This window comes from Calliopsis andreniformis, chromosome 3 (genome assembly GCF_051401765.1).
Source record: "Calliopsis andreniformis isolate RMS-2024a chromosome 3, iyCalAndr_principal, whole genome shotgun sequence".
NCBI lineage: Eukaryota > Metazoa > Arthropoda > Insecta > Hymenoptera > Andrenidae > Calliopsis > Calliopsis andreniformis.
This window is the reverse complement of record NC_135064.1, coordinates 4,426,237-4,448,250: the sequence shown is the minus strand read 5'-3', so window position 1 is coordinate 4,448,250 and position 22,014 is coordinate 4,426,237. Positions and strand designations below refer to the sequence as shown.

At 32.2% G+C, this 22,014-nt stretch overlaps 2 protein-coding genes across 2 annotated transcripts in view; one reads left to right on the top strand and one right to left on the bottom strand.

Annotated features, from left to right (window-relative positions):
• The window catches only part of Kst (spectrin beta chain, non-erythrocytic 5 kst), a 52,963-nt gene extending 50,638 nt beyond the window's left edge, over window positions 1–2,325 (top strand). Inside the window, exons 14-17 of the mRNA XM_076393689.1 lie at window positions 26–163; window positions 270–344; window positions 606–637; window positions 833–2,325. Of these exons, the coding sequence (XP_076249804.1) occupies window positions 26–163; window positions 270–344; window positions 606–637; window positions 833–1,072 (485 nt within the window). The 3' untranslated portion in view covers window positions 1,073–2,325. The remainder of the gene's footprint in view (window positions 1–25; window positions 164–269; window positions 345–605; window positions 638–832) is intronic.
• A 1,235-nt stretch (window positions 2,326–3,560) lies between these two features.
• LOC143177252 (synaptogenesis protein syg-1) lies at window positions 3,561–17,587 on the bottom strand. The gene is made up of 6 exons (XM_076375115.1): window positions 17,206–17,587; window positions 13,320–13,449; window positions 8,418–8,617; window positions 6,905–7,225; window positions 4,405–4,893; window positions 3,561–4,108 (listed from the first exon to the last, which is right to left on the bottom strand). Exons 1-6 carry the CDS (start codon window positions 17,585–17,587, stop codon window positions 3,561–3,563), a joined length of 2,070 nt encoding a protein of 689 aa, XP_076231230.1.
• Window positions 17,588–22,014: the final 4,427 nt, after the last annotated feature.

The window sequence follows — 22,014 nt, the reverse complement described above, 5'->3', positions numbered from 1 at the left end:
TAATGACTTGTGCATATTGTTACAGATGCAGAGCATATGCAAGGGAGGTCTAACTTTTATCAACAACGTAGTGCAACACTAAACCACAATGGATCTGGTCAGTACCCATCAAATGCAACTTGGCATAGACAAAGTAGCGTAGACCTCACTTCGCAGCATCAAGGTATTATGAATGTATTTAGCTAAATGCTTTGAACTTACGTGTGCGTACGTGTAGACAATCCCTTCTCCATTGAGTTCGAGTATAAAGGTTCATCATTATTTTATAGAATTAGCACCTCCTTTGCCATCGAGCGCTCCTCCACCAACCAGAACGGCTCAGTGGAGTGCTCCTCATGATCCCGGTTAGTCATTGTTAACTGTTTGTGAAATTTGTAATCAAACACATTATTCTTGCATGCTATATTAACCCTCCAACTTCCAACATCACCTTTGTTCGTATTCATCTTTGCGTTTTTAGTTGCGTTTTATTTATTTATCCTGACTCGCATTCGTAATTATTATGGATATTAAAAAATGTCTTATTTTCCTCCTGGTTTACACTAATATATGAAAGTTTGAGAGAAAGCAATACAAAGAAAAATGAAGAATGTTTTCTGTTGCAGCATATGGAAATGTCCCCGTAAATACTAGACAGGTAATTATACTTTTACCATGAAATACAAATTAAATGCATAAGTTCAATTTAGCTCTTAAAATGATTTGAAGAAATATATTATTGTCTTTTTGGAAGAGACGCTTATCCTACTTAGAACTTCATTTTAATTAAAGCTAATTATTTAAACTTTTCACCTTTACATTCTAATAACGAAAAAATACATATTTGTTATAGGGCATGCAACAACAAAATAATTCCTTCACGGGTAGGCCAGTTTCCTTGCCTCCATATGTAGCTCCTCCAGCTGTTCCACAGAACACTCAAAACGTTACAGTTGTGGATAGTGGCAGAAGACCAAGCGAGAGTGGATCAGAAAGTGAACATAGTATGGGTAATAATCGCAAGGATCGTGATTATAAGAGGAGTTCTGTTCTAAGTAACCTCTTTGGTAGACGTAAGAAACCCCAATCATAATTTTCTGAACAACAAGATTTACGCTTGCTTGCACGAAATAGAAGTATAAAAAATGTATGTTTTTATGAAACAATGTGGCAATTGATAAATAGTTCCTTTAAAAGCCTTAATAAGGACATGTGTATATGTTATCTTTTGCTACAGAATATATTAACATCCCTTGTAAATTATATTTATGTACTATAGAAGTTTTACTTGAACTACAAATGTACTTTATTGTTTGCCTTGTTTTGCGACGGAAAACACGTTGACTTAATCACATAGAAGAAGATTACAAACAATATAACTTTAACTTTTAAGGGAGTATCTGATTCAGATAGTTTAAGAATCATTGATGAAAGAGTTTAAAAACTTTTTGTAACTTAATATATTTTTTTATTTAGTTCTGTATTACGAAATCTGAATTAATCTCTCTTGATAAATTGTTAATACTGAAAAATACTTTCACCATACGATGATAACTTCTAAGAAGTTTTATAATATGTACATTCAATTCGAGTACTGAATTGAATGCAGAATTACAAATGGATGAGTATAGATACAGATTTATCTAGAATACAGTTGATACAAATTGAAAAATGATGTTATTTAAAAGTTTAACAGATAATGTTCAGGGAATCATTGTTATGTAATGTTTAATTCTCCAGTTAGAAAGAACCTATTCTGCAACATATGGATTTCATAAGAGCAAAAGTTATATGATCATTATGAAATTAAAAAATTGTTGATTTAGTGTTATTATGATTGTTAAATTGTTTCATCAATTTTTTCGGATGTATCTTAATATGATAGAAGAATTACACCTTACACGCGACGATCGTTACTGAATTTATTTAAAGTATGTACCTGACTGTAAGAGGAACGTTGAAATGTATGAAGGACGTGCAAGTGCGTGTATAATGTAAGGTTTAAGTTGTAGATGTCATAATATATGTTGCAAATATTATATATTTCAAAATGCCTGTTTGGGACCAATGATCTAAATGTATTAAAATACTAGAGATGTACACATATCATATTTTTTCCAAAAAAATGAAGATTATATATTCTTAATGTTTAACAATCATTATTGTTTCTTTTTTTTTTTATGATGAAATATTATTATAAAGTGTAAAGTGTATTTAATACTATATAATGTATAATTATTATATAGACCTTTCAGTGCTATTATATAGTTACATAGAATAGCTTCTTTATGCGTTAAGGAGTCAACAACTGAGAGCTATACAGAAATATTAAATAAATGAAAGAGAAATATGAAATCGTGTTTTGATACCTTTATTGATCTTTTATCTTTACTTTCAGTACTCTTGTTTGGTAAAAAATAGTGTTAGTACATGAACACAGTAAGTAACTTAAGCATTATTTCACATTTACAAGTAATTTTCAGAATTATTTATAATTAATTTTAATAGTAACCAAGTTAGAATTTTTGGTATTTTATAATACTATGTGGACTACTATGTATTATTACAAGGAAAATTCATATCCTAGGGAAAAAATATTATGTCGGCACAAGAAGTTGAAATTAGCGATATAGGTATATTGTTATGCTAGTGTTCATTAATTAGGGAAGCAGGTAGTGATACCCTTCCATAAACAGATTATGTAGAAAGATATTCATTCTTTTGAGTTTTGAGATTTGATTATAATTATATAGTTGTTTGCTATGTAAAGTGTTTAATTGTTTCTTGTGTTAATTATCTGTTTGTTATGGAATCTAATCATGAACGGAGTTCTACTAATGTGGCTCCCCAAGACCCTCTATGCTGTAGCCCTCTCGGAATTTGCGCCGACATACTAGAAGCATATTTACGCAACGAGATCACCAAACAAGTATTACAAAATATCTAACAATCGTTTCGTTTCTTCATTTTATGTACAATACAATTTTTACAAAATAACTCTTATATAGTATATGAGTATATGTATATCCAAAAGTATTATTACAGCCTGTTATTTTATCATTTATATTTATTAAACTAAATCAGTAAACTTTAAATTATTTTACTTATTAATAAATTATCATAACACTTAAACGATAAAACTTAAATCAAACAATAGTAAAAACAACAAATAATTCAACTTTCACAAAAAAAAAGTGAAACAAAATTCGTAAATACCAATGTTTACCTTTTCATTGGTAAAGTAACAATATATTACAATTGTTTAGTTATGCAAAAAGTTGAATTCAATTTAGTACATATAAAAGGTAATACATAAAAAATGTTGCTAAACAAGACAGAGTGAAGAGTTTAGAAGATTAAAACTCTTCACGTAAAACAGATCCATTTCTATTTTCTTTTAAAGTAGATCTATTGTGAACATTTAGCTGTATTTCTAGATACCAAACGGAAAAGGAGTGTTCTGACCTTCACCAGAATAACCAGGCCAGTTGTTAAAAGGTAGCATCAGTGACATACACAACGCAAATGGATAGTTCAGTGTCGTTCTCAGACGCGGCCGTCATGGCACTGAGCACGTTAAGTCACACGATCGTCGGCGGTTGAAGAACAGCTGGCGCACGTCTGATCTTTAAAGCTTCTGGACTCATGGTGCGCACCTGCTTGGTGATTTGATCATAATCATACGTCACAGCAAGTCCACCCTCAGAGCTCGTCTTCCTGGCAAAGCCTTTACCTTGAGACGATGAGTTTACGTTCTTTTGTCTATCAGTTGTTGCGTTACTGTAAAATGCATCTGCTGCGATACTTCCCTCTTCTTCTCCTCGACGATATCGTCGACTTTTCAGTCTCAATAATGAGTACACAGTTAGTGATATTAAAAGTAAAACAAACAATAGCCCTACAGCAGCCGCTGCTGCGATCACTCTTATTTCTGTTGGATCACGGATAAGAAGTTTAATGTTCGTCGAGTCTCTACCTTGTTCACTTTTTACCAGAAGAGTGTACATTCGAGCATCTTCTCTTTGGAGGTCTTTAATTACTAACTTCGCCCAATAACAGTTTGTTAGCATTTCGTTCTCCTTGACATGTTCCAGGGGTAAAGCTTCATATTTTGGAGGAATACTTTCACCTATGAAAACAGTTAGCACTATCAGTGATTTTACATGATTATATGGAAAAGGTGAAACATTTTTACATCAATGGTAGGCAAAGATTTATAGAGTTTAAAGTAAGCTTTCATAACAATAGAACTTTTAGAAAATTCCTAGATGAAACTTTCTTGTTCATCCAAAGAATAACAATAGACTTAAGATATAAGTTTAACAAAGTTAAAAGTGAACCAATAATACATAATGCTTCTGGTTGGTTTAAATTAATTTCCTCAAATTGTATTATACAAAATTTAATATCATAAATAATTCATACCAGCTCTAATATGAGAGCTTCCCCATTGCCAAGCAACTAATTTTGGTGGTGGTCTTGAGCAAAATCGAGATTTGAGAATGTGTTCAGCTTCTCCAGCCCATCCCAAAGATTCGTAGAAGCCTTTCTCACCAGCTGAAGGCCTCGCCTGTATTTCAGGAGGCCCTGTTACATGAAGCATGTAACGAGTTTCACTTGACATCTCTCTTCTTACTCCATTGATCACATTAAATGCCAGACATTGATATTCCCCCTCATCTGACCATATCACATTCTCTAAACGCAAACGTTTGCCACCATCCTTATTTTGAAGAGGATTTTCTATAGGTTCCCTTATTTCACCACGAAGGTGCACCCATCTGTACTGAGCTGGTGGATTAGCTTCAAAGTTAACACACTCAAAGGGTTCCAAAGATGAGCCAAGCAGCGTAGTTTCTTCAAACTTCTGTATTGTGTCATTGGTAGGCTCTTGTTGTTTAAGTCTTGGACCATCTAAAAGGAAGAGATAAAAATTTAAAGCTTAATTAAGGATAAAATGAAATTAAATTATGCAAGAGAAATCAATATAGCAATAGTAACCAAACCGCGGCTCGCGAGTCACATTCGTCACTCTTAAGCATTTGCTTCAGGCTTCAGCTCGTGGGTTTACATTATAAAAATTAATTTATTATTATATACCTATTCTCTAAAAAGGATATTTCTTCTGCTCTACAGTTAAGCTACTAGAATAAGTTTCATGTCAAACACAGTAAAATCAGTTGAATAAATGTCGAGTCAGTAGAATAAGTCACAGATCAGACATAATGGAATTAGTAGAACAAATCCTGAGCCAAACATAACAAAATCAGTAGAATAAGTCACAAATCAGACACAACGAAGTTAGTAGAATAGGTTCTAAATCAGACACATTGCAGATATTTTTGAAACAATTAATAACTTTGAAACGAAGCCTCAATTGCAGTTTCATCATTTTTGAGTTTTGTTCTATTTTAGCATGTAGAATCACTCTTTAAAATTTCTAACATTTGTTAGACAACCTGTACCAGTAATCGTCTCAATGAAGGCTACACGTTTCGAGAATTTCTGATAAGCGAAATATGGCTCCTATTATGACAAGATTTGGCCACCATTGCAGTGTAGTACAATTAAAGTACAGATAATCATTTATCAATATTATTATATGAGTCACTCAGGTACCAAACTGATCAACTTCACAGAAGAAAAAGCAGTGAAAGTTGACAGTACAATAAATAATAAATTTTTAACTTCAGCTTATTGTAAAGAAATGAAATAACATATTACAGTGAACTGTTTAAGAAATGATCAGTCTTTGTTTTTTAGATGTTGAGTTCTTGACTAGGAACTAAAAATTTGTTAACCCCTTTCAATACTTTGACGAGTCTTACTCATGTATTTTTTACAGTATCTTCGCTGCCGATTAGGCAATAATTGTGGTGAGGATTTTCCGCAAGTAAGCAAACACGCACCATCGCGTGAGGGATTCATGTTTATTCAATGGGAGCTATGTTCTTGGCAGTTTGGAATAGTCACACGTTTCAAATCGGTAGCGAATGTGATAATATTACGAAAGAAAATTGTGCGGAAATAAGTTAAAGTGCTTTAGAAATATATTAAATATTATTTAGAAATCATACATAATCATTACTTCATGTAATAAATACAATTGTACCGTAATTCTTTCAATTTTTAGAAGATTAATCACTAATCACAATAATCAAATGCTTAGAATTACAAATTTGACAGAAACTGGAGTTGATTAGTCTACTTTCTGAAAGACTCGTGTTCACTATTAATTGATGGTAAAAGTAATTTTAATATTCATAAGACTATTAATCCTCGGAATACGATGCCGGAGTCACTGGGTGACTCATTCTTGCGAGTCAGAAATGATTCTGGCTTCGGACCAGGAGCACGAAGGTTAAAAGAATAATAGCTATTCTTATTTGCAGAGACTTAAATGTTAAGTTTGTTGAAAATTAATTATGTACAAAAGAAAAATTATGCATAATACATAATTTTTAAATTAGGCTGATTTCATAATTTATCGTACAGCCTAATATTTAATAAGCCTCTTTTATAGGCTTTCTTAATAAGCCTCTCATTAAAAATTTAGAATGCCGCCAATATTAATGACATTAAGCAGAGCTTCACAAAGCAGATCAAAAACAAAAATTTATTTATTATTTTTGAGACAATATTTAAAGAGTGTAAGTATTTTAAAAATCATTGAAAGTACAAGAAGGTAAACAACCATTTCATGATTTTCACTGTAAAATTGAGGCTGCATCACAATAGCTAAAGAAGAATATACATTCTTAATCTTCAGCTGCTCCACAAACGTGGAAAGTTACATTGAAATCGTAGGGGGACATTTGGTTTAAGTAGAAATTGATGTCTCTGTCAATGAGCACAAGCGTTACTTCCTCTGAGATAGTTCCATTCTAAAAAGTAGGTAAAAGTTAAGAACCAATTCGCTACGAACATTGCACGTCCAGCCTGTAGTTAGCGGGGGCGCTTTCACCGATAACGTTGACCGCTTTGCAAGAATAAAGGCCTGCATCGTTTCTCTTGACCGGCTCGAATCTCAACTCGGAGCCCGACACAGTGCCGTTTGGCTGCGTTCTGTTTAACATCAACGTTACCACGTTGTTGGTTACAGCGAGGGGAACCGAATCCTTGAACCATTTGATCGTTCCGCTGGGGTTCCCGTCCGCGAAGCATTGCAGGCTGACAAAGCTCGCCGAATCTTCCAGTGCTGCCACCAAAAGACGGGGTTTCGTTTCTAGCCTCACTTCTGGGGCATCTGAAATTCAAAATCATAGTTAACTATTGTTGATTAAACTACTCATTATACAGTTCTTTCACGGTAGTAAGCATTGCTTGATATGATATTATTATTTTACATTCTATTATTCTATGGAATACATTTGTGTGCGCTAAATTTGCGCGATAAAGAGATTGCAAGAATAAAGCAGCAGTATTTATTGTGATAATTTAAATCACCGTGTAGACTATACTAATTGTAGGAGATAAAAATCAGGTTACTATGAAACATAGGTTCAGCCATGTAGAAATAAATAGAATTCTGTTTTTAATTGTGGCTGGCTTTAAGTTGAAAGTAATTTGCTATTATTTATATCCGTAACATATCTGTATTACACGTAATGTGATAAAACTGTGATTTAGGCTCTAGAAAACTTGGTCAAAAGATACTTTGTCGAAGCACATTTGATCGAAAACGTGTCGTCGAATGGACACTTCGTTGAAAGGACATTTTACCAAAGAGACATTTAAAGACCTAACCCAGATCCAAACCCAGGCCCAGATCCAGATCCAGACCCAGGCCTAGACCTAAACCTATATAGACCTAAACCTAGACCTAAACCTAAACCTAAACCTAGACCTAAACCTAGACCTAGACCTAGACCTGAATCTAAACTCAAACCTAAATCTAAACCCAAATGATCAAATATGAATTCGACGATATGTCTTTTCTACAAAATATCTATTTGACGAAGTGTCTAGCAGAGTGTTCATTCGACAAAGTTCCTTTGATGAAATGTCTACTTCCCATTTTCGACGAAGCGTCAGAGGACCTGCGATTTATAATATATAGTATTCTGAATAGGGGAAATTATACTGAATAACAGATTTTGGCTTTAGTAAATTAGCACAAATTCGCTGAATTTTGTTTCCTAGAGAGTACTTTTCTGCAAAATACTCTGCAAAGTACTTTTTTGTTCTTTAAGAGTTGAATCTGGCCAATAGCCAATTTTGAATTTTTACTGGTCAGGGGAAATTTATTGAAATTTCTCCCGACTTAAATACCTCTCTTATTATAGTATTTGATATTCAATCCATTTACATGACAAAAGTTTCACTATAATGTGAATATAATACTACTGATATCAATAGAGAAGAGTGAATGGTATCATCGGTTGCAAATTCATTCTTTTTCTGTTGCATTATAAAAAGGACTTGTGAAATATACATACAATGCACATCCAGTCGTGTTTCCGCAGAAGCTGGAACGATGCTGGACGGATGCATCGTGATGCACCGAATCGGCAGACCATGGTTCTCTCTTTGTCCACGAACCCGTAGGAGACTGTGAGCTGCCCAGGTTTTAGGGCTGTCCACTTCTGTTGCATTTGTTTGCTCCCTTAAAGGCTCTATTTCGTCTCCTCCTATGTACCTGTTATAAAATTGAGCTCTCTTTAAACAATATTCAAAAATAAAATGTAACTTTGATTGTGAATAGTCAATATTTTAGCCGTAGTTAGAAAATTTAAATACAATGGACACAATACACAGGGTGTAAACAATATACGTCATAATATTTTAAATGGTAGTAGTTAAGTTCAAATGAAACACAAAATATTCTATGACATAATGTTCGATCTGCCTCCATTTTGCAATACTAATGCCTCAAAGTTAACATACATATATTCTAAACTAATAATCAGAGAATTCTGTAATTTTGTGGGTACATTGAGGGATAGAAATTAAATAGAGCAATAAAGTCTTAATATATTGTATTTTATTTTATCCGAAAAAATTTGAGACCCATTTCCTACGAACATCTCGGATTTTTAAAGTTTTATAAAAGCTAAACCGTAAGAGATACAACAAAATGAATTAAGACATTTTTGCTCTATTTCTATCTTTAATGTATCTGCAAAATTATAGAATTCTTTGTGCCATTATTGATAATTTATAAAATAATATGCATTCTTTGTGGGATGACGTGATATACATAGGTTGCTCAATAGGAATAGTTTGATAAAATACAAACATCTAATACGTATATTTAAGTGAATTTTGTTATTAAATATCTAAATTACTGAAACAGTAACTATAAATGTTGAACAAGGGTATAAAAGTACCCTTTTCGTCTAAACTTTCACGTTTCATTATTCACCCTAGTGCAATTTTATTCTTTCCCAAGTTAGAGTGACATCAATGCTTGCGCAAGCGAGATTTTAAGGAGATACCCACGATTATGCACTTTAGGCTATCTTAACTCAGTTGGTAAAGGAATGCCATAGAACATAAAAGAACTTTTAAGAAACAAATCGAGTTTTATTTCATAATACTTTAAGTGAGAGTTTCTATCGTGAAGTGTAAGATGTTCATGTTCATGAATGGCGAGAAATGTAACTTCTGGTTGTATAAAAAATATACTCCATTGTCTTTAACATCGATCGTTTGCTAGGCAAACCGTTAGACTACCAAGCTCCCGGAAGGTGGTTTAGCAACTTCCCAACAAATACTACACCGATATACTTATGTATATATTCAAGGTTTGTACCCTTTCTAGAGTGATTCACAGGGAGACTATGCCCGCCAGTTTCTCTGCTTCTACGGCTGCAATCTACATAATTATGCTTGGCATTGCATCTTCGTAGCAACGGAAGAAGAAAAAAAAGAACGAACGGCGAACTATTTAAACAGCATGACCATTAAAGACCATAAAAAGAGTCAGAGGAACTTTTCTCCGTTAGGGTGAATAATTTTCTCCATATCCTCGAGTGCGAAGCGGGGTGTCAAATTAAGAGCTGTTCTCTTTTATATTTCATGTTTGTTTGGTTTTTTTGAAGTGTAATATTTCGTTGAATTAGAGAAATGGAATTTGGTGTTATCATACATACACTATCTACTTAGATAGAATAGTACCTATAGACGTATGTTTTCGTTTAGGTCCAAATAATAGATAGTCTATCATTTCAAAATTACTTTTTTTGATACTCTATACCAACCTACAGTTATAAGAAAAAACTCAGCTAACCACATGTTTTTGTTTTCGAGATATTGGCGTTTAAAGTTTTCTATTTCTTATGAACCTATGAACTTATGAACTTGTGTCTTCTTCAACCCTTATTTTTAAATGAAGAAATTGTTCTAAAGTTCTTTCTTATTCCTGAAAATATAAATTCTATATTCTGGATCTCAATTAAGGGTTTAACTCAAATGTTTTGAAAACATGGCATACGTCGTTTTGCCTTATAGCCCCAAATATAACTGTCCGTAAATAGTTGGAGACTTTATGGAACCTGATTAGAACGTCCGTGTATTTATTTTAACGAAAGTCTTTTTCAAAAATTATCATTAATGGAAGGAAATGAATAAAAATGGTTTTTTCCATTTAATCCCTTGATGTTTATTATCTTAGTCTTGAATGACCTTTTAAACGCGTTATAAATTAGTCTACAGCTATTTTTTCGAAATTGAACACTTCTCTCGTATTTTATCAATTTCATCTCACAATTTCTTGATTAGATTGAAATAAAGTAACTGTGGCAGTCAATATATAACTTATAATACATTGCTAATCGTTCATTTGTTGGTAAAATTTTGAATATTATGTATAGTACGCGCAACTCCTATTAGTTACTCCTATTTTTTCCTACAAAGTTTTTTGGTTAAAATGTTATGTAATTAAACGGCTAAAATATTGACAACTTTAGTACTAATGTACAATTAGTAATATATGCTATCTGCACATGCATTTTAGAAATTGTATTAGGTATAGTTATTAAGAAAAACATTTCTATTAAATCTTAGGCATTGATAACATTTATTGATGGCAATATAATTAGACAGACTTTAAGTAAAATAAAGATATGAACGTTATAATTAGATTCCATTTAGTGCTTAAATACTTATAGAATATACTTAAATAAGTGCTTGAAATGAGTGTCTCTGGAGATTTTGAGTTACTGTTATCCAAGCTAGAAGTTGAAGTCTATACAATTTCTACGAAATGGAAAACTACAGATTTACTTATTGTTAGACAGAAGTTTCACTAAAAATACTATTTTTCACTAACATGTATGTTAAAAACGGTTACAATCCAAAAAATATTTTCTTATTCTTAAAATAAGTTTCTGTTACTTTAGGATACTTTATTCGAAAATTTAGAGAACTCTGAATTTCTAAAACTTGATTTGTGAGCAGGACGAAAACAAACTATTTTTCTAAATTTTTAGTACATTATTTTCTAATTTTCGTAGATAATAAAAATCTATAATCAATCTCCAGAATAGAATAGTCGAAAAGAATGGTAACGATGACCTGTATCCGTAATCTCAAATTTGAAAATCCGATTAGAAGTTAAATAAGCCATGCTTGTGCACCGTGACGAGCGTATTCGCGGTCAACGGTGTTCATGAAAATTGTAACACCGTTCGTGCACAAGTTATGATCAGAATACAGCGAATTTTACGTTAGAAGAATTTAGATGAGGCGTGGCTAGCCACTGGTCACTAGACCATGGAAACGAAAAAGACGTTGCTCGCGAATCTTCGCGGCTGCATAAACACTACATTATGGTTCTTGCTTCGACTAGCATCTGTAGATCATAGTTTTTACGTTTTTACGCTATGCACCGTATTTCCATGAAGCCAGAGAATTCTCAAGCGTAGAACTGCGTGAGAAATATTTCTGATAGGTTGCAATATATTGTTAAGATAGATGCATAAATATTTTCAGCTTTATCTTACTGTAAGATGCTTATATCATTTTTGGACAGTGTGGGAGTAATCTCAATAATTAATCTTGAGTTATAGATTCGTAAACGTCTACTGTTAGTTACTCATGTAGCTCTTTCACTACTTAAAAATAATTAATGTACTATTAATTGAATATTGTTAAATTCTTTCATACATATTATCATTATCAACTTCAAACAATCGATATTGTTAAGATATCAATTATTAATTATGTATCTTCTTGTTATGGATTATTTTACTGGTAGGCATATTCACTGAAAATAAATATTTTATAACAATTTTATTCGAATTGTTAAATGTATAATAATTTTATATTTTTATATTGAAAAGAAAATATACATAGGGTACTACGTCTAAATATGAAGATGAAGGGGCTACAAAGTGTTTTTTATTGATTTGTGAATATGTTTCTTGACTGATTTTTAAGCAGATAAGATACACGCTCCAGTAGCCAACCATGTCAAAATAGCTAAACATTAATACTAATTTTGTTTAATTTTAAGCTTAAACTAAATTACACTAGAAACAAAAAATAGTATCATAAAATAGTATATTCAGTTACTGGGATGTCATAATTCAAGTATTGAAACATGCTTTTTACATTGTTCACTTACTCGCAAATTGACATCTTAAACATTTAGGTATTGGAACATTTATATACCTTATAAGGAAACAACCTAAAAATGTATGTCTTAACATTTAAATTACGTTCCAGTAATTGAATATACTATTTTATGATACTATTTTTGGTCGTTTTATTAGGTGATTTGAAATCAAGCTTTCAAATAAATAAAATTAAAATCAGTGTTCAGGTATACTGGAATACAGTTAACTACTGAGGCATTTACCTTACTTTAATCTGAGAACGCGTGAACTACTCGTGTCGAAGCGATTGTCAACGTCCAATGAGCAGCGAAAAGCATTAATGTGATTTCATGTTGTGGCTAACATTCCTCCGAACGAAAGTTGATGTAAAAAACAATGGAAACGGAATATGATTGGTACCGTTCTATGAGAAATACTGCACAGCTTAAGAAGATGAACGTACACCTTTATACTTCATTCGAACTGTACCCCCCTTTTTGAAAAAATGACTTTCCTTAGTATTTATACAATTTGAATTGCTTTGAAACATTAGAAAATGCAAAACTATTACAATTCAAAGCAGATCTTCAAATGAGTTAACACAATCTGGTATGTTTTAGCAGGTTTCATTGTTCAACACCCTTACCTTCCATAAACCTATGAATTATGTATAAATTCAATTATTTAAAAGCTTCTTTGTTTTCCTTCTAACTCATTGGATTTATGTGTGAAAATAGTACAAAAAAGATTAACTAGGGTGAAGTAAGTTACCCTTTTTCCAAGTTAATTAGTCGAACGTACCACTTTATGAGCGCTGGTGGATTTCCATATCTCGATACGCAGGAAATGGTCACTTCCTGGCCCTCCCTTAGAGTTAGGGCGGTGCTTAAAATCGTTCCCCCATATTCCAACCGTGGTATCCGGGGTTTCACTGAAAGTCATAATGCAAAAGGATGTCTAATGATTGACTCAAACCAATTACCGCATTATTGGCTTGTGACTTTATTACTTCGTAAAATTTCTCAAGTGAATTATCTTTCCTATATTGTTTCCTGTACAATCAAATCGTTCAAATCGAATTCTTTGGAAATAATAGCCATGTATATTAAGAATTTAAAAATTGAGTTTACCTAGAAGCTCGAGAAAATATGAATTATAAAATGTTCTTTGCGGAAGGTATAAGTGAAAAATAATTTATTTCTTTTCCATATAAAATAAATCTATTAAGTAAATTTTGCGAAATACTTTATTAAATACTCTTTGTAATTATGAAATACATTGCTGTTAATATGAGATATGTGTTTTTAATGTTTTATCTAAAGACTAAGTAGATACTAAGTATAACATAAAAATAGAAGTCTTTAGTCGTTTTCGATTTTTAATATTATCTGTATTTTCTTATAAAATCTCACTTATTTCAATATAGTAAGACTACAATTAATCGAGTCATATTTACCTATTTACCTATTTTGATTATTCATTGTCTTAATAATAAGATTGCAATAGGGTTTGCTCGAAGTACATTGAATAGTAGTCAGCAGAAAATAAAAACATTAGCCATTAAAAAGGTGTTCCAATATTGAATCTCGTGCTAAGTCAATTTATTGTGATCCTACTTACATATATTTATAGAAATTACTATTTGTAATTTTATAACAACAAGGCTTCGAAGTTAGAATGTAAAAGCCTAAGATCGCCGAGAATAGTTACTTTCATAATTTAAGTTTATAATCCGTGTAATTTCTTGGTTACACGTATTTATGTACCTACACTATTTAAACAGCAGAGTATCCATCAAGTAAAACAACACTCCTCCCTTGTAGGATGCGATATCTGTTTTTATTTCATATTTTCATATAAAAATCAATACATTTCTTTATACAGAAAATTTCCTTGCAGACACACTTACTCCTTAAAAAGGGTTCTTAAATTTATATTTCTTCTTCAAATCTCTCAGTAAATGAGAAACCTTAATTCAGCAGAAAATTTCATCCAAGTATCATTATTGCAAAAATTCTTCCGCAAGGGGAAAAGTAGGACAGAACAGACAGTTCTTGTGATCGTTGCATCACATCGGGCGTTTAGTGAATTTCAAGTTACACCCTTTTGAAAATCTGCATTGTTCCATTGAGGAAGCTTTAGGATCTGATTATGCTCAACGATTCGGCAAGGATACCTCTACGCGGAAAGTGAATCTTCGCTCCACTGATGTAAAAACTCAACGTTCCGTTGAAACTAAGCACACCATTAACGCTAAACGCTTTAACGTCTCGCGAAACGTTATAGAGACTGTTACGAAAGCATCATATTAATTGCTAATTTGTGAATCCCACGAATAATTTTTACCGAAGAGCCAATTAAATAAAATAGACTACAAATATCCGTCTCTCATCTACAGATGCGTAGTAGTTGAAATACAGACGTTCTACAGATTTTCATGGAAAAGATCCAGTAACCTAATTTTTTTTCTTTCTATGAATCGCCTCGAGCCGATAAGATCATACGCAGATGCAGAGAGCACCAAAGAATCGTTCTCAAGTGGCTAAAAAAGTGCCTGTTCTGGTATAAGCCCCAGAAACCTAGTCAGCTGCATCGCGTAGAGAAATACAAGCATTCAAAGTTAGAACAGAAATTCCTTTTTTCAGTAAATATAACACGCATGAGGAGTGGGCTCGTAGTTTTTTTTGGTTGATGGTATCAGGTATATCTGGGAAATGTCTTTTCTACACTCATGGGGGAACTAGTATGGAGGGGCTTGTTGCAGACTCCCAGCTACATCTAATACCTACATGTTGAAAAAATTACATTCTTTAGCAAGAGATTTTTTATTTAATTTTTATTCAGCAATATGCATCATGTTCAACGCAGATGAACTCTTTGAATTATTATTAGATCATCCTATGAATAATATTACTAAAGCTTATTTCATTTTCATGAAAATTAATGTTTACAGTTATACATACTTAATCACTGATATTTTGGTCACTGAAATTTTTTATCATTATCTTCTACGATAATTGTTTATTCTTCAGATATTGTTACGATCCGTTTTAACCCAAAAAGTTAAATAAGAAATGATATTATTTATAAGGTGCCCAATACTTATTAATAAAAGGTGAACTATTGAACAATGAAAATAAACATTATTATTTATTTAAGGAATTGTAGAAGTGACCACAGGACGTGAGAAAATATTAATGGAGTATGTCACACATCCGGAAAAAACCTATCACAACATGGATTTCCTATGAAGAGCGAAAAGAAAATCTCTATTTACAAAATTATATAATTACAGCATTATTAAACAAGCGTTAACTAAAATTTAGTCGAAATTTAATAATTGTTTAAAATTTAAAATTACAATACATATATAAAAAAATACTAATTATCAACATTGCTTGAAAGTCAATATTTATTACCAGCACGTTTTACGAATATAAATAATGATGTTTTAATATAACAGTATAAAATCAAAAGTATAGTTAGTAACAATAACTATTTCATATTTCATATTAAAGAAAAACAATGAAAATCACGATTGGGTAAAAAAGACCCAAGAAATGTACCAGGCTTAAAAGACAAATAACAGAAAAAACAAAGCTCAAAATAAAGAATCGTTAACATACGACAGTTTTCTCCCAGAAATGTAATATACAATGACTCTCATTAATATTCAGAAACAATATAGTTTTGTTTCCAAACTTTTGAATTAATTATGCAATAAATATTTTAAATAATTGTTCAATGAACAAAGTAAGTAAAGCAAGTAAAGTAAAGTACATAAACACTCAACAGACAAATTAGAGCTGACTTGTTACAATCTATTATTTAAATATTAGTAAAAATATCGCAGAAATGCAGATTCTAATATTATATAAATATTCAAATCCTTTACAAATTGTATTACAAATTTACAAATTTTAATTGTATTCTATTAAATAAAAATGTTATTCAGTCAAATCTTAAGTCTTTGTCAAAATATCATTATTGTAGTTTCATATCTTCAATTTGTAAATCAATAAGTTAAACAATTTTGGGTATCTATAAACTGCATTTCATAACTATAAAACCACTTTAGAATTCTTAACTCTTGTGTCTTACAATTAACATTAAATGAAATGAAAATAGAAGTGAACTATTATATAACAATTATTGTACTAAATATTTAATAATTCATATCTTAATAAAATTTAATCAATTCATGAGTCGATTGATTTAATTACTTCAAGTAGTTCAAGCTGTTTTTTATAGTTGTGAGATGTAGTGTATACGATTCTATAATGTTCAGTAATACATTTTTATTGCTTCTTTTATACATATTTAAAATATAATGCTTAGAAGTTCAAATTACATTAGTGTCAGTATATGATTAATAGCATAAACCCATGCATAAACCCATTTTGCAACCGTGCTAATTGACTGCAAGGAGTCCATTGGGTCCATTTTGTCCGCAGTGAATTTTGATTTTTATACAAATTTCTTCCGAAACTAGAGACTTCAATACATATACTATAATTTTTTCCAAACTTATAAATACCAGATTTTTTAAAAGCATAGAACAGTAAAACAGAAAAGTCGTGGAAAAAATGGACCCAGTGTACCCACGAAAGCTACGAAAATCGTTTGCTCATAGAGGGTTAAAAAATATTCCTTTAGCAATCAAATCAGGAAAAGAAAATCCTCTTACCCCTAACCAACAGGCGCGAAGGCAGAGAAGTAAGAGCGTCCTGTCTCGTGAAATCACCAGAGGTGACTTGGCACTCCCAATAGCCGTCGTCGAAGTCAAGGGAGGCTCGCCTGATAAGAAGGGTGCAATCGGTGCCACGACCACTGGCCCACTCGTATTTATCCGGATGCATACCCACTGGCTTCCTGTCTTTTTGCCAGATGCACTGACCCCTTTTGTCCTGCACCCTGCATCGCAGTTGCGCGTCGTCCCCAGAGGACACTTCCTGATACAACGCGGGGGTTTCCGCGAACCTTTGCTCAGCCCTGACGCAATTTATAATTACCAGCACAATCGAGATGACGCCTCGAAGATAAATGGATTTCAATTTGTCAGCCGTCATTGTTATTCTTTAAGTAATTGTATTCTAATGTTTTTTCTATTTTAGGTAGTTAGATATAGTTTTGTGTTCGGTGATACCGAATTTTTAGCGCTCCTTGTACAGCACTATGTTTCTTAAAATTAATTAAATTTTGTGGGAATATTCTTGACAATTCTATGGTGTCAGGGTCTTCTTTTTTGTTTTTTCTTTCTTCTTTCTATGTTGTTAACAGTGATTTATATTTCGCCTGGATTGAATAGCCACCTTTTGATTTTAAACTATTAGACGTAGTAGTGGTACCAAGTTATCATTGTTAATGGTTCCTTATTGTTAGTTAAATTTGCGAAAATACTCTTAACAATTTTATAGCTGTAGCTTCTTTTTTCTTTCTATGTAATTAGTCACGATTTGTACTTAAATCGAAACGTCCGTTCGTGTAGTCCTATTGATAGTAGTCAATAATGATAAAATTTGTTTACTTTAAGCACTTGGACGTGGTTTTGTTTTTGGTGGTACTGAATAATCATTATTAATAAACCCTCAGTTAATTTTGTGAAAATATTCTCGACAATTGTATAATTTCAGTTTTGTCCTTCTAACGTTTTAGTTCATCCATTTCCTGATAATGGTTGATCGAACTTGGACACTTGACGATTATTAACGATTTTCAATCGAAATTATATTATATATTACAAGCTAACCGAGACCTCAAACATTTCCGTGAGAAATAAGCGATATCTTATTATGGACACCTGTTCGATAGAAATTCGTTCCATTTCATTTGTTCTCTACTTGTAATCTAGCATAACAGAAAAGTCAGGTTCTGATCGGTTGTGAAATCGATTCATAGTGACCGCAACGTTAGCGCCAAATGAGCTTTGTAACGGGCCCCCCTTTTTAAATCCCAGATATATGAAATCTCGTCCAACTGTAATACTTTTTCAGTCTTAGTCACCAATTGTATAATTCTAATCTTTTTTCTAATCACCTACTGTTATCCTTTCGCAATTCTGTTTCATTTCTTAAATTAATCTCACAATAAACACTGTGCATTCACTTCACCGACTTAAGTGTTATTTATCAGTAAGTTAAACGAATGTTAAATATTTAAGACACTTTCGTAAAAACAACCACACTGAATTTATGATTAAAAATATACTTCATTTCATTATTGAATGTGTATTGTTTAAGACACTGTGACTACTTGTTAACAACATCGCGCCAAAGGAATACAGGATACCTTGTCGTTTAGAGAACATAAGGCGAAGTGAGCTGTAGTGAAATTCAAAGGAGGCTCCGCGAGGCGGATAGAGTCTCCAGCGCCATTAGCGGTGGTTCGTCGAAACATTTTTACATCCCTTATAAATTTTGAACTTTCCATAGATCAGACTTAATGAGAATTTCAAAAATATGTACCATTTATCCTTTAATTTATACCCTAAAAGACGCAAAGGTTGCAAAATATTTTAAATATAATAATAGATATATCTAGTACAAGATATCAGATATAATATACATGTGTAACCACATAATTATGTAAGAATCACAAAACTTATTTTAAGTGAAAAATTTACTTTCAGTATGTGTAACTTATTGTTAGTTTCAAATAGCCCAGTCAAATTTTCATTAACACTAATTATTGTCGTTGTGATACAAACACTTCACGGAACACTTGTTCCCCTAAGTTTTCTCTAATTTCAAATTCCACTTCCGGTTCTTAGTCAAAAATCAGCAAGCCAGAAGCGTACATTCAATAAAATTGTCCATTTATAATGATCAAACATGTTTCGATGCGTCATAAACGTTTGGTTTCAAAAATGGTCATTACAAAACTCAGATGCTGTTATTCATCTTAATGAACGTACACAGCTGATCAAAAATATTGAGATATTTAATAAATGCAAAACAACATAAATATTAGTCCGTAAAATAGTGATCGAAACCAATGTTAACTAGCTTCTTATAATATAAGCAAGTTAAAAATTAAAAACTATTGATTCCAAAACTTACTAATAATAGATTAACACTAAATATGCGATTATTCGGCATTTCTACGAATTTTTTAATTATTTCTCAGCTAATTTTATGCCAAGTTTTTTGGAGGCACTCACATGTATCTTTATTATATAATAAAACAGTTTCACTAGGTTTGGCATTTCTGAGTACAATTTCATTATTACATTTTCATTATTATAGTAAGGTTTAGTTTTATGATACCTTACTATGTATATTACACATAAGAAACAATAAGATGGTTGCAAATTTTTCAATTTGAAACTTAAATTACATTCCATTAACCCTTTAATATCCAGACCCTTAAATCTAAAATGTAATGAAATTTTATCTGAAATTTAAAGGCGCCAAATGTTGATTTTCGAGAAAATACTTGACTTTCTCAATTTCAAACATAAAAATTTGCTTTACAAGTAGTGAAACTATAGATTTGTGTCGAAAAAAATTGAATATTAAAATATTCACTATCAACAGATTCACGTTTAAAATGAGTGTTGCACCAGTTTAACACTAGGAGCAAGGCAAAATGACCTATCTCCCATGTTCTTGTTTTCGAAATACTGACATTTAAAGCTTTCAGTTACAGTACTATCTTATGAACTAGTGCCTTCTACAACTCTTATTTTTAGATGAAGAAATTCTACAAAATATCAACTCTATATTCTAAGACTCAATTAAAGCCTTAATTTAAATTTTTGGAAAATCTGACATAGGTCGTTTTGCCTAACAGCCGCAGACTTTTGGTCGTCAGCGTATATTAGTACCTCAATTAGCCGAGGACAAAATATGAAGGAAGGGTATGGAAAAGACTGAAAGGAAAGAAAACGAATAGTCGAGGTAAACGAAGTATCTAGGACGGTCAGACCACAATACTGGAGGCACATAGTGGAACTGAGCCGGGAGAGTTTAAAGCCAGAACGTTCACCGGAGTGGAAGCGGAAGACGGGCCCCGAACGCGGGCCCACGCGTGCGTATCCAACCCTGTCTCCTCTGCTGCTATCCTTATTATTCGAGCGTGTTATCATTATGCTATGCTACGGCGAGCTTAGCCGTCAATTTGTTCTATATACACTTTATTTCGCGTTTAGCCAGCGAGAACGTCGCCGCGCCCTCGACAGACCCAGCCACCCCCTCCCTTATCGTCCTGAGTTTAAGGAGAAAGCTACTAAGGAGTCCATTTAGAGGAACGTATTCGGTATTAAAGGCGTTCGACCGACAGATGCGCTCGATAAGGGGTGACATGAACGACGACACATGTCTCTTTACAATTTACTGTGGCCATCTGCATATATGACTAGCGCGGAAAACTCTTGTAGCTGAAAAGTCAGGGTTTAATGGAATTTTGTGGGAATGTAGAATATTAGGGACTGAGGCAGAAATAATTTTAGTTTTTCAGGAAAAATTCACTCTGAAAGGATAGACAATAGCGGAGATTTGAAAAAAATTATTTCTTTCATGTTTGAGCATGTTTAAATACTTATGTAGAATTAAGTAAAGTTTAACTGCAATTAATATTTCTCGGTTCGAGAAACTTTCTTGTAAAATTTTCTCGAATTTATCTGCATATTATTGTATTCTCTGACAAAAAGTGTTACTTAGAAAAGGTTTTAATTAAAATAATATTCAATATATTTACACTTTCTTATCTCATTTTTCTGATCTCATATTTTCCCGAAAATTTGTATGTAAACAAATACAATTAAATAGAGTAGATACTAATTGAAATAGTCGTAACACATTCTACATGTTATTTCAGCTTCTACAGGTATGTATAAGTACTGATAAAAGTAAGGAAAAAATTATTATATTACAGAATAGCTTAGTGTGTGACTCATTGTCAGTTACAAATTACTTCATAGATTGAAGACTTTATAAGAGCACTCTTATTTGATGAGTCGTTGTGTCGTTAAGAGTTAACGAGTACTAATGCGCCGTTAATGGATTTACGTTCTCATTTTTTCATTGGCATAGTTAGCTTCTGAAATCACGATACTTGTAAACATGATAAATTTCTAACATGCACTATTCTAAACAATTTTTTTATTTATATGTCTTTTTAGAATCCAAGCAAACAAATCGTTTAATTGTTCCGAACATACTTCGTAGAAACTATCCCTTTGGTTCGTAAATATCAATAAATATGCTTGTGCTTATAATTGCGCTTTGAAGATGCATCACTAGACATGGATTCTGTAAAGTAGCTATATTCTAAAATTAGAATATAGGAATCCCATTGCTTTTTACAGCTACAATTGATTTGAACTACGGATACACATTTAACTTTATATCACGTCTAAAAATCTAATTTGTTTATATTAGTACAATTTCCTTACAATCTGATGGTTTAAAAATCTAGAACTATTACAGTTCATTATGCAAATATATAAAAAAGCACTATTTATTACTTATTGATATACAAACGTTTGAACAATTGT

Coding starts and splice junctions, on each gene's coding strand:
- LOC143177252 (XM_076375115.1), bottom strand. CDS start 17,587: ATGACGGCTGACAAATTGAAATCCATTTATCTTCGAGGCGTCATCTCG. Junction 13,450..17,205: donor TTCGCGCCTGTTGGTTAGGG/GTAAGAGGATTT, acceptor TATGACTTTCAG/TGAAACCCCGGATACCACGG. Junction 4,894..6,904: donor CTACAGGCTGGACGTGCAAT/GTTCGTAGCGAA, acceptor TCTTCCTTTTAG/ATGGTCCAAGACTTAAACAA.